The 13369-nt window shown below is 38.7% G+C and overlaps 1 protein-coding gene across 3 annotated transcripts in view; it reads right to left on the reverse strand.

The window, feature by feature from the left end:
- LOC106871537 (uncharacterized) overlaps positions 1–13369 on the reverse strand; it is a 33227-nt gene that overhangs the window by 6983 nt on the left and 12875 nt on the right. For 2 of the 3 annotated variants that reach the window (XM_089345773.1, XM_089345772.1), the window contains 11 exons: positions 13110–13291; positions 12371–12506; positions 11540–11688; positions 10370–10478; positions 8506–8584; positions 8110–8218; positions 6134–6379; positions 4556–4660; positions 3366–3437; positions 1976–2138; positions 332–481 (listed from right to left, as the gene is read on the reverse strand). In XM_089345773.1, the coding sequence (XP_089201899.1) occupies positions 332–481; positions 1976–2138; positions 3366–3437; positions 4556–4660; positions 6134–6379; positions 8110–8218; positions 8506–8584; positions 10370–10478; positions 11540–11688; positions 12371–12506; positions 13110–13291 (1500 nt within the window). The remainder of the gene's footprint in view (positions 1–331; positions 482–1975; positions 2139–3365; positions 3438–4555; positions 4661–6133; positions 6380–8109; positions 8219–8505; positions 8585–10369; positions 10479–11539; positions 11689–12370; positions 12507–13109; positions 13292–13369) is intronic. The other variant, XM_089345774.1, reaches the window with a different exon arrangement.

Genomic DNA, 13369 nt, shown 5'->3' on the forward strand with positions numbered 1-13369 from the left:
ATTAAAAAAAATAAATGCGCCCTTTTAAAGCCTAGCTAGGCTCATGATGCCGACATGATGCTCATGATGCCGACACCCTAACCACTAAGCCACGCGCCTCCACACACACACACACACACACACACACACATATATATATATATATATATATACATGTATATATACATGTATATATATATATATATATATATATATATATATATATATATATATATGTATATATTCACATATATATATGTATGTATGTATATTTAAAAGCACATGCATAAACGTATGCATGCATTAACTGCAAAGGTGCATGACATGAACGCCACTACATCTACTTTCTTACCTTTTGGTGTGAACTCAGAGTCCCCGTAGGGACCTTTCCTGCCATAGATTTCGTAGAGTATCACAGCGAATGAGAAGACGTCCCCAGGTTGAGTACCACGTGGGGGAGAACTCTTTTCTCTCAGAAGTTCCGGGGCTCTCCACAGCAGATCTGATGGTGGTGGTGGTGGTGGTGGTGATAGTGGTGGCGGCAGTGGTTGGTGGTAGCGGTGGTGGTGGTAGTGGTAGTTGTGGAGTTGGTGGTGGAGACGGTAAAGGTGGATAGTGGAGGTGATGGTGATGGTGGTGTTGGTGGTGGTAGCAGGTTGTTTTGTTTGAAGGAAAAGGTAGTGGGGGGGGGGGGTAAAATGTGATGTAGGGGGGGATGAGAGGATCACAAAGAGGAAGAGAAATAGAAGAGAGCAAACGTAAGTTAGCTTCATAATATACATTAGCATAAATTAATAATTAATTGCTCAAATAATTTATGCGCATAAATAGAAAGAGGGGCGGTAATGTATCTATATATGTATATTGTTGTCTTGGTGGGGTCATTATGCAAACACACATGCTGGTTGTATTTCACTGCTTCATTATTCATCAGTTGGTTAAGCATGTAACCAATTTACTAATCAATTTCTTTATTGATCATTTGGTCAATCATTCTCACTCTCATTATACACACACACACATACACACACACATATATAGACACCTGTTGTTATGCCCTGCTATTTGCATTTGTATTCGTGTAACATTTTTCTGTTTTTTCCGTCTTTGTTTTCGTATACATTCGCTACTTTCTTCCAAGGAATCTAATGCTCTTAGCTTAGTTTTCCTCGGGGCTGGCCAGATTGGAGCAATCTTGAGTATAACCAGCCAAAATTGCAAAGATAATCTGGAACTCGACTGAGGAAAGGAAAATTCGAATGACCCGTTTGTGTTTTTTCTTGTCCCTTTTTTGTATCATCTGTCTCGATGTTTTGTTGTCTCCTTTTTTGTATCATCCAGCTGTCTGGATGTTTTGCGTTCTTGTCCCATTTTTGTATTTTTATATATATATATATATATATATATATATATATATATATATATATATATATATATATATATACGTACATATATATATATATATAAATATATATATATATATAAATATATATCACTCCAGGCAAAATACTTCATAAGCTCTCTGTTGGCACACCAGGCTAACAATATTACTTAGATTAGTGAAGAACTCCAAGTAATCTTTTGGTATGGCCCCAGGTTATGGTTCATCACAAATCTATATTTTTCCAGAAATGGCTCCAATGAAAGTAGCATTTTCTTAGGTTGTTCAATTTTCCTCAACTGATCAATAGACCACTTGAGTAAACCTATCAATAATGTACCTATAATGACCACTGGAAACAGCTGTAAGCCAAATTTGCTCCAATAACGGAATTATTTGTAATGACCATTATTTTTAACCTGTTTTTGGGGTTTGAACCCACTCCACATTAGAACACTACTAACGTATTAAAGACAACACAGTTCACCACACATAATACACATACACCCACCCTGGGCCAATGTCTAAACAGATACTATCCAGCTGATTAGCAAACATTCACTCACCCACAGGCAGAAAGCAGGAAGAAGAGGGTGGTGGATGAGCAGTACTTACTTCTGTGGTAGGCAAACTCCCCAATGTCGTCCTTAGCATCAGCCATAAACTGATGCAGGCCGAAGTCGGTGACCTTAAGCACCCATCGACTGTCCACTACGCAGTTGGAGGACTTCAGTTTACCATGGGACTTCACCTCACTGTCATGGAGGTAACTCATACCCTAAAAAATAATATGATATGGAGAGACACACAGACACACACACACACATATATATATATATATATGTTTGACAACGAATGTGAGAAAGTTAACAAGAAAAAAAATTTTCTTTTTTTAAATTCTCCACACCCAAGTTAACAAAGAACTTTACTAGATCTATGAACTAAAATTTATACGCTTAAAAAATTAAAGAATAATAAATTAAACTGATTAGAACTACCAGTGCAGCCATTCTTTTTCTTTTTTCAAATATATATATACAGATGGTGAAGGTGCATGGCTCAGTTGTTAGAGCATTGAGCTTATGATCATGAGGTTGTAAGTTTGAATCTCGGACCGAGCTGCGTGTTGTGTTCTTGAGCAAGACACTTTATTTCACGTTGCTCCAGTTCACTCAGCTGGAGAAATGAGTTGCGACGTCACAGGTGCCAAGCTGTATCGGCCCCTTTGCCTTTCCATCTCTTTGCCTTTCAGGCAAGGTTGTTTATGGAAGACCAGCAGTCGCCCATGCTTACCAGCCTCCCGTCTCTATGCCACCAATGTTATCCAAGGAAAAGGCAAAGGGGCCGATACAGCTTAGCACCTGTGTCATCACAACTCATTTCTACAGATGAGCGAACTGGAGCAACGGGAAATAAAGTGTCTTGCTCAAGAACACAACATGCGGCCTGGTCCGGGATTCGAACTCACAACCTCACAATCGTAAGCTCGATGCTCTAACCACTGAGCCATGCGCCTTCATTGTTTGTACACTCATATATTTACATATACACATACATGAGCACATACACACACACGGAAACCATACAGGATTCATGCACACAGGCACACCAAGTGTTTTCTTAACTAATTCTTTCCTGTAGAAGAGCTTTGACTCGAAATATCAAAGACTTCTTATATTTTTTCCTGAGCCTCAAACTAACATACCTTGTTTATTTATTGTTCTCTGACCATGTTTTTGTCTTTTATTTTTTGCTTTTTTTAAAAACAATTTTGGACCGTACATACACACATACACAATCATGTACACACACATACAAGATATCATACACATACAGACACATAAACACACCTACTCACACATACACATACATATACAGGGACACACACATACTTGCACACACACACACACACACACACACACACACACTCACACACATACATACAAAATATTATTGGAGTGACAAACACAGAGCAACAAACTTAGCATCCAGCCCGTTAACTTACCAAGATGATATCATGGACCAAGGAATCGGTAAACATTCTGTCCAGTTGCAGCTCTTCATTTTCTAGAATATCCTGCAACAGCAACAACACCATCATTATTATTATTATTATTATTATTATTATTATTATTGCCTTTGCACAGCTCCTAACGCTGGAGATATACTACAGTGTTAGCTGTTCACTACCAGTGAACTAAAGTAGTTAGTTCTTAGTGCTTGCTCTTGAGCAGCACAGATTAGAGCCTCTGTTTCCGGTTTCAAATCACTTTTAGTCATCCACAGCCATCTTTTTCTGTCTGTCTTATCTACAACATCCCTATGAAACTGACCATGTATTCTTTTCTTTACCCACCTATTTTCAGTTTCATTCGTTTTCAATTGCTTGTATACTGCTTTATCTTTGCAATCTTTCATCCTACACATGCCTGACCTTCTTATTTCTTATAATAGGGGTTCTGTGGCATTTTTGACATACCATGCTATGTTGTTTTCTTCTGCTCCACCGCCATTTGACAACTGTTTATGTCCCTCTAACTAAACAGTTTGGGAAAAGAGATCAAATGAACATGTATAGGCGCAGGCATGGCTGTGTGGTAAGTAGCTTGCTTACCAACCACATGGTTCCGGGTTCAGCCCCACTGCGTGGCACCTAGGGCAAGTGTCTTCTACTATAGCCACGGGCCGACCAAAGCTTTGTGAGTGGATTTGGTAGACGGAAACTGAAAGAAGCCCGTCGTATATATGTATATATATATATATGTATGTGTGTGTATATGTTTGTGTGTGTATATGTTTGTGTGTGTATATGTTTGTGTGTCTGTGTTTGTCCCCCCAACATTCCTTGACAACTGATGGTGGTGTGTTTATATCCCTGTAACTTAGCGGTTCGGCAAAAGAGACCGATAGAATAAGTACTAGGCTTACAAAAATAAGTCCTGAGGTTGATTTGCTCGACTAAAGGCGGTGCTCCAGCATGGCTGCAGTCAAAAGACTGAAACAAGTAAAATAGTATGCTTAAAAGAAAAATAAACCAAAAGTACTAGGATCAATTTATTCAAATAAAACCCTTCAGGGTGGTACCCCAGCATGGCCACAGTCCAGTGGCCTGAAAACAATAACAAAAAAAAAAACAAGAAAAAATACATTAAAAAAATCAAAATATTTGCAATAAATCCTTGTAAATGACAATACCTGAAGGCTACCCTTGGAGCAGTATTCACTGATTATCAGAACATAGGGTCCATCAACACAGGCCCCTATAAAAGGGTTGATGTTCGGATGTCTCAGCTCCCGAATCTGTGGAAAGAGACGAATGCTGTTAGAGAATAAATTATGGACACAAATTGCTAAGGGTTTTATGGGGTCGGAATGCATATCCTACCTCGACCTCTTTTAGTCCCCTTTTATGATACACAGACGAAATGTTAGGTCTCTTCTTTGTCATACTGGTCCCCACACAGTCAGATGGGACAGTCACAGTTGGAACGTCTTTGAACATAGTTCTACTAGATAGAGACTGACCTAGGGCTAAACATCTCTAGCCACTGGTGCTTGTGGCATGGAGGTATGCGCTGTATTTACTGTTTGTTAGTGATTCCCAGCTCTTCATGGATGATACCTTTGTGCCATTCAGGTGGTAACCCACCACCAGCCCGTGGGTCTGTTTTGGTAGAATTTACTGGTGAGGGTTCTACAACATCAGTTCATTTTTAGAAATAATACATTTCTAAATCTCTCAGAGAGATTTATGCAGTAGTGATACGGCCTTGACAGCATACAACTACTTCATGATGAGCAAAGACTCAGAAACCTGTCTCTGGATGCAGGCTTAGCTGGGTGGAGGTGCTTGTCTCCCCCTTGTAAACATAAGGACACAGGAAATGTGTCAAGGCCGACAGGAAGCAGTACAGCTTCCTAGGTCTAACCAACAGTAGTATTATTCCCTTCAGGGGACTGTCACATTAAGTTGACAGCATACAACTACTTCATCAGAGTTCATATACTTAAACCTCTTTTAGTCGCCTTTTACGACACACAGAGGAAATGTGGGCCCTATTCTTTGAAATGCTGGTCTCCCATAAAGCAAATAATGAACACAGTTAATAAACATACAATTATGTACAGGTATAGCTGTGTGGTAAGAAGTTTGCTTTTCAACCACATGGTTCCGGGTTCAGTCCCCTGTGTGGCACTTTGGACAAGTGTCTTCTATTTATAGGTCCAGACTGATAAAATTCTTGTGAGTGGATTTGGTTGACAGAAACTAAAAGAAGCTCATCATATATATCATCATCATCATCATCATTTAACGTCTGCTTTCCATGCTGGCATGGGTTGGACGGTTTGACAGGAGCTGGCCAGATGGAAGACTGCACCAGGTTCCTGTTTTGTGTCTGTTTTTGGCATGGCTTTCACAGCAGAATGCCCTTCCTAACACCAACCACGTTACAGAGTGGACTAACTGCTTTTTATGTGAGTGTGTGTGTGTGTGTGTGTGCCTTTGTGCATGTATTTTTCCCACTCACCCCACTTCACAACTGGTGTTGGTTTGTTTAAATCTCTCTAACTTAGCAGTTCAGCAAAAGACACCAATAGAATAACTACCGAGTTTTACAAAATTATAAATACCGGGGCTGATTTGTTCAACTAAAAGTTCTTTCTAGCAGTGCCCCAGCATGGCCACAGTCTAATGACTGAAACAGGTAAAAGATGAAATATACATTTTAATTAATATAGCAATAACAAACACAAAAAAAAACCCCCACTCACGATCTTCAACTCCTTCCTCACGGCTCGGGTGAGTTCTACTTGCTTCTTGTTGACATGTCGGATGGCAACCAACTGACCTCGGTACGTGCCGACCCTCGTGTAGAGGTGCCGCGCTTCATTGAACTCCAGGTGAGACCCCAGGGACAGCTGGCTGGAATAGAATGCTCCGTTGACTCTGGGAATGTATGCTGAGTTTTCTCTTTTGCTCAGAAGGTTTGCCCCAGCACTGAGTGATTTCAGCCATGGCTACAGGTGGGAAGAGAAAGATGTATACATATTACACACACATATATAAACACACATATACACACACACACACATCATCATCATCATCATCATCGTTTAACGTCCGCTTTCCATGCTAGCATGGGTTGGACGATTTGACTGAGGACTGGTGAAACCGGATGGCAACACCAGGCTCCAGTCTGATTTGGCAGAGTTTCTACAGCTGGATGCCCTTCCTAACGCCAACCACTCAGAGAGTGATATATATATATATATATATATATATATATATATATATATAACGTGAGAGAGTTAGGGGTTGGGGGTACAACCCACTAAGGGATAGTATCTATCCAGTATACTGCTGGGAGGGTACCCAATTATTGCTACGCTAGTGCTATACTAGGTGCAATCAATGGGAGCGGGTAAAAGTGGAGGTTTTACCCAAAATTTGTGTAATATATATATATATATATATATAATAAAGTAAAGTTGTGGAATACCGTACGAGTGGAAATATATATGAAAGAAAGTTTGAAAATGCACTTATTTTTAAAAAATATTTATTTACTTAACCAGTTTCACTTTTTTAGAAAAAGATTATCAAAAGTCTTTGAGAATAATAAAAAATGTTAAAAAACAGTCTGAGTATTAAAATGCATATATACATTCTTTGATGATAAAATATATTTAAAGTATAAAGCTTTGTATGAACTTTGTAGTGTTACATACTGATTGTCATATTAAGGTGAAATTGTTAAAAACAGTGTTAAAAACAGTGTATGAAAATACACATATGGAAAAATACATATACATATACATATTCTCATACATATTCTTTGACAATCGAATAAAATTGAGAAGGAACTGACCTGGCCTTTTTCTCTTGTGTATATTGAAGGAATATATATATATATATATATATTATTTTATTTTATATGATTTTAATGTGTTAATTCGAATATAATTAATTATATGTATTCTGAGCCCATTTTTCTATTTAAGGTTTTCTTCGATACTTTTTTAAAATAGGATGAATCTTTATTAAATTCATTTGTTTTGTTCATTGCGCATCCATAACCGTTATTTGAAACGACCAATCAAACAGATCCATGTGTTTTAAATTTTAAATTTTATATTACTTTTGATTGCATTGTTATTCCTTTCCCATTTCTAACAAAACTGTCCGATGAATGGGAACGTGAAACTCCGAGTAACAGTCTTTTGTTATATTTCTGCTGCTTTTAAATAAAGCATATTACTCTACCTCTGGTATTTGAGTACTCTTTTTTACACCTTGTTGCACATTTTATGTGCTTACTCCGGTATATATATATATATATATATATATATATATATATATATATATAATCAAAATAAGCACCAAGGATATTCAAAGTTAATGCAGTACGATCGTTTAATGCGACTCCAATTATTTAAGCAATGTGAACATTACATCAAACGTAAAATGCAGAGCAATCCTCAGCTGCACAAATATATAGAAATTTACTGAAATTTCATTTCAACAGAAGGACATATTTTTATAACTACATTTAAACTCTCCAAGTAGAAAGGAAGAATACAAAAAACCATTTTGACTTAGCCAGACCATACAGGCTAGTAATTAATTCTAGTCATTAACTTTGGATATCCTTGTTGCTTATTTTGAACCATACTTAATTCTGGTGCCTAAACTTAAATACCATATTCACCTTGAATCTATATATATATGTATAGATTCTACCACCTACCCTTGTGTAATTCTGTGTGGGAGTGGTCCCCAGGGGCTCGCGAAACGTGATCTCCTTGTAGTCAATCTTCCACAAGAGGCTGGCAAGGTCCTGCTCATACTTCCAGTTCCTGTCAATGAGAGAAAGAGAAAGAGAGAGAGAGAGAAAGAAGGTAAGGAAAAGGGGCCATAAAGGAGGGATTTAGATTCAAAAGTAGGAAGTGGTGGGCATGGTAGCATTGGTGGCCAAGATATTCATCATTCATATACATTTCTATATGTACACACCCACACATACAAAGTTATAAATGCATATATATATATACATATATATAATTATAACCATCTATTAATTTATATATACAAACACAAATGAATGAAAGCCACTACATCAAGGTATAACGAATGGATAACTCACCTGTAGATTACAACCAGGAAGACAATAATGACCACAGCAATACCACCAACAACGCCACCTATAATCTCTCTGATGTAATCTGTGAAAAACAAACAGATCATGTGGCCATATAGAAATACATCTTATAATAAATTCAAATTACGATGAACGTAAACAAACCAAATTTGCTTTTAGAAGCGTTGAGATGTCTTAGAAAGTTAAAGAAGTGATTTTAAATTCTCAATCGCAGAATAATGCTAATAATATAGCCTGAACAGGATAAACTACCCCTATTTTGCAGAGAAAAGTGTAGGTGGCCAGCTGTGGACACGAACTCACATCCCCGTGATTACATGTCACGATGCTTTGACCGATTAAGCTAAACTACCCACTACAAATTCCTCTGCAAATTAAGATATATAAATCTCGCTTTATGAGACGCTCTCATATGTTAAATTCAAATTACGACAAACGTAAATAAACAAAACGAAGTTTGCTTTTAGAAGCGTTGAGATGTCTTTTAGAAAGTTAAAGAAGTGATTTTAAATTCTCAATCGCAGAATAATGCTAATAATATAGCCTGAACAGGATAAACTACCCCTATTTTGCAGAAAAAAGTGTAGGTGGCTAGCTGTAGACTCGAACTCACATCCCTGTGATTACGCGTCACGATGCTCTGACCGATTGAGCTAAACTACCCACTACAAATTCCTCTGCAAATTTAAGATGTACAGAAATCTCGCTTTATGAGACGCTCTCATATGTTAAATTCAAATTACGACAAACGTAAATAAACAAACGAAGTTTGCTTTTAGAAGCGTTGAGATGTTTTAGAAAGTTAAAGAAGTGATTTTTAAATTCTCAATCGCAGGATAATGCTAATAATATAGACTGAACAGGATAAGCTGCCCCTATTTTGCAGAAAAAAATGTTGGTGGCCAGCTATGAGACTCATGGCTGGCCGCCTACACTTTTTTCTGCAAAATAGGGGTAGTTTATCCTCTTCAAGCTACATCTTATAACATTTGAAGAAGGGAGGCAGTGAGCTGGCAGAATCGTTAGCACGCCGGGCAAAATGCTTAGAGGTATTTTGTCTGCTGTTACGTTCTGAGTTCAAATTCCTCCGCAGTCGACTTTGCCTTTTATCCTTTCAGGGTCAATAAATTAAGTAACAGTTGCGTACTGGCCCCCCCACCACTCCCCATAAATTTCGGGCCTTGTGACTAGAGCAGAAAGGAATATTGGAAGAAGGGTAATTTTTTGTGGGATGCATCTCTGTTGCTGTCTCTTCATTCATGCTTAAGACTGATGTGTTAGGGCAGCAACTTCCCTCGCTATTTCAGAACCGCTTACACTAGTAATGGAGGAAGAAAGGGGAATTAAACCATAATTTATGGGTCTCTACTTTAGAATAAAAAGAAGAAAAGCATAAAATTCATATACAGTTCTTAATTTAATTGTACCCAACAACTGTTTCGCTCACAATAAATATTATTAATTCAGAGGTGTACTTGCTTGACAAGTGAATTCATTTCAGACCAAGCATCGAAGCTAAAGCAATTACAATGTGGGAAACATATTTAGCTATTCAAAAACTCACATAAATATTATTTGGGGGTCAAAATTATCCTTGAATTCATATTTAACAGATTTATGTATACTTGAACATAAGAAAACCTTCCACTGTGGAAATAGTCCTATGAATAATTAATGGTCTATTGGCCTATGAATAATTAATGCATTTATATTAATTATTTATCAATTATTAATTATTAGCTGCAATAGCTATGAGGTTAAGAAGTTTGTCTGCCTATACACATGTACCCCGGCAGGGGGACAAACAAATGCAAAAGTATGTTTTATGAAATATTTTGAAGGTACTCACTTTTGGGGGGGATACAGCGCTCCCCTCTGTACCCACATGGGGGTTCATCAAGGGGAGGTGCCTTCCCATCAGGCCACATTATTTTCTCGCCCTCATACAGGTGGAATGTCTATGGAGAGAGAGAGAGAATGAGAGTTTAGTAGATGTAGTTTTGTTGTTGTTACTGTTTAACCCCAGGTCTATTCTGATCCAGTATGTGCAGGAATGGCAGTGTAGCACAAAGCTTGCTCCCAAACTACATGGTTCTGGGTTCAATTCCACTGCATGGCACCTTGGGCAAATGTCTTCTATTATAGCCTTGGACTGACCAAAGCCTTGTGAGTGGATTTGGTAGATGGAAACTGAAAGAAGCCCATTCTGTATACCTATATCTATATCTATATGAATGTATGTATGCCATTATTCAATTTTACTTCTAGATTTCTTGCCAATAGAGAAAGAGCTGGTTTCTAACCTAGACCCATGGCTTCTTCATTGGAATTTCAATATCAACAGCAGGGTAGTTTTTTATGTATGTATGTAAACACACACATATTGTAGTCATGGCCGATGCCAGTGTTTCATAACTGGCACGTAAAAAAGAGTATATATATACTCTTTTTTACTCTTTTACTTGTTTCACCTGGGGAAGCTGCTGACCTCCCCTGTTCGAAGGTTATAATGGACACAGATTCGTGTGTCACATAGCTAGCTAGAGGCGATGGCTTCTTGTAGCTAATCCGCGGCAGCATTCGTCCTATATTTGGAACTGCCATGTTGGCTTGGCGATAATTTATTAATTTCCAGTACCGCTGCCATAGTCTCCTTTAGAGAAACTTAGAAATATTAATATCTCTATTATATATATATATATATATATATATATATATATACATACATATACCCACACCCACCCACACAAACACACACACATACTTACACATCACAGTAAATCAGAAGAACTGAAATAAATGCAAAAATAAAGTTTTTCTGTGGATTAAGCAAAAATGTAAATACTAAGAGGCAGGGAGTGCCCTGAAAGACTGTTTCATGGCTTGTTACCTGCTCCTCAGAACGGTCATACCCATTTTCCTCCTTTAATCAATAAATCAGCTGATTAGAAATAGTGCAAATGCATACCAAGCAAAAATGAGAGATGGGTGTCAGTTGAGAAAGGATTTGCTTACTTACCGGATGGCCCGTGAGATTTTCACTTAGCAGGAAAACCCCGACAGGATACAATCCCCAGCCCTTGCTTTTCGTGTAACGCCTTGCCACCAGTGAAAAGTTACCTTCTACATCACCATCAGAGTTTATACGAAAGAATAGGCCACTGGCACCTGTGAAATGAATGAGATACAAATATGGAAATACGATGGAGATGTTGGGATTTATATAAAGTAGTTACATCAGGCACAGGGGTGGCTGTGTGGTAAGTAGCTTGCTTACGAACCACATAGTTCTGGGTTCAGTCCCACTGCATAGCACCTTGTGCAAGTGTCTTCTGCTATAGCCTCGGGCTGACCAAAGCCTTGTGAGTGGATTTGGTAGACGGAAACTGAAAGAAGCCCAGGGGTGGCTGTGTGGTAAGTAGCTTGCTTACGAACCACATAGTTCTGGGTTCAGTCCCACTGCATAGCACCTTGTGCAAGTGTCTTCTGCTATAGCCTCGGGCTGACCAAAGCCTTGTGAGTGGATTTGGTAGACGGAAACTGAAAGAAGCCCAGGAGTGGCTGTGTGGTAAGTAGCTTGCTTACGAACCACATGATTCCGGGTTCAGTCCCACTGCATGGCACCTTGGGCAAGTGTCTTCTGATATAGCCTCGGGCTGACCAAAGGCTTGTGAGTGGATTTGGTAGACGGAAACTGAAAGAAGCCCGTCGTATATATGTATATGTATATATATATATGTGTGTTTGTGTGTCTGTGTTTGTCCCCCCAACATCGTTTGATAATCGATACTGGTGTGTTTACATCCCTGTAACTTAGCGGCTTGGCAAAAGAGTGGTGGTGGGGTCTTACTTTTGAATGTCCTTTTCTGAATCCTGTTGAAGATCTCCTGCCCGTTGTCCACCGCTTGACCCTCCTTCCAGGCCAGGTGGGCTGCGTCTGCATACAGTTTCACTGCATCGTACAGGTATGCTGCTTCGGGTCGTAACTGCAGACCGGAAAAGGAAAAACAAAATGGCAATGTGTGAAAGTGAAAACAGACTTCAAGAAAAAACACTTTCACTATTTAGCAATATAGTTATTATTTTGAGTTGTTTGTTTGCATATGTGTGTGTGCGTGTGTGTGCGTGTGTGTGTGTGTGTGTGTGTGTGTGTTTCAGCAAAGAGAAAATGCAACACAGACTTTTAAAAAAGGCTTTCACTATAGTGTGAGTAGTTGTTGTCGAGAGAATGTGTATGTATGTGAAAGGTAGACAGATAGGTAGTGTTGTCACTATAGTAAGTACTGAGACTTTCCCTAATATAACAGTGTACTATTAAAACAAGGCACATGCGTGATCAACAAATATTTTTACCAGTAGCATAGGGATGAGAATGATGATGGTGATGATGATGCTGGTGGTGGTGAGGCTGATGATAATGATGATGATGATGATGATTTTGATCATGATGACGACAATGACGACGACGATGACAATGATGATGATGATGATGGCGGTGGTATTGGTGGTGGTGGTGGTGGTAGTGATGATGATGATGTTCATGATGATGTCAAACAATGATGGCAGTGGTGATATGATTGAATACTTACGATCTTATTTATATTGATCGCATCGTAGGGGTTGTGGTGGTTGAAAGGCGGCAGCTGAAGGTAGCGGTTCACTTGCTCAGTGAACTGGGTATATTCAGGGTACATAGGGCTCGAGTGGATCACCCCTATGTAATATTTGAATGCCACGGCGATAAGATCAAGGTTTTGGAACACAAACGTACCTGAGAAAAAAAACCCAGTAAAACAGTAAAATATGAAGAATACAGAGGGTAGCGGGAAGAGGTGGGTAGCGGGAAGAG

The sequence above is a fragment of the Octopus bimaculoides genome, chromosome 29 (genome assembly GCF_046866305.1).
Source record: "Octopus bimaculoides isolate indiv1 chromosome 29, ASM4686630v1, whole genome shotgun sequence".
Taxonomy (NCBI): Eukaryota; Metazoa; Mollusca; class Cephalopoda; order Octopoda; family Octopodidae; genus Octopus; species Octopus bimaculoides.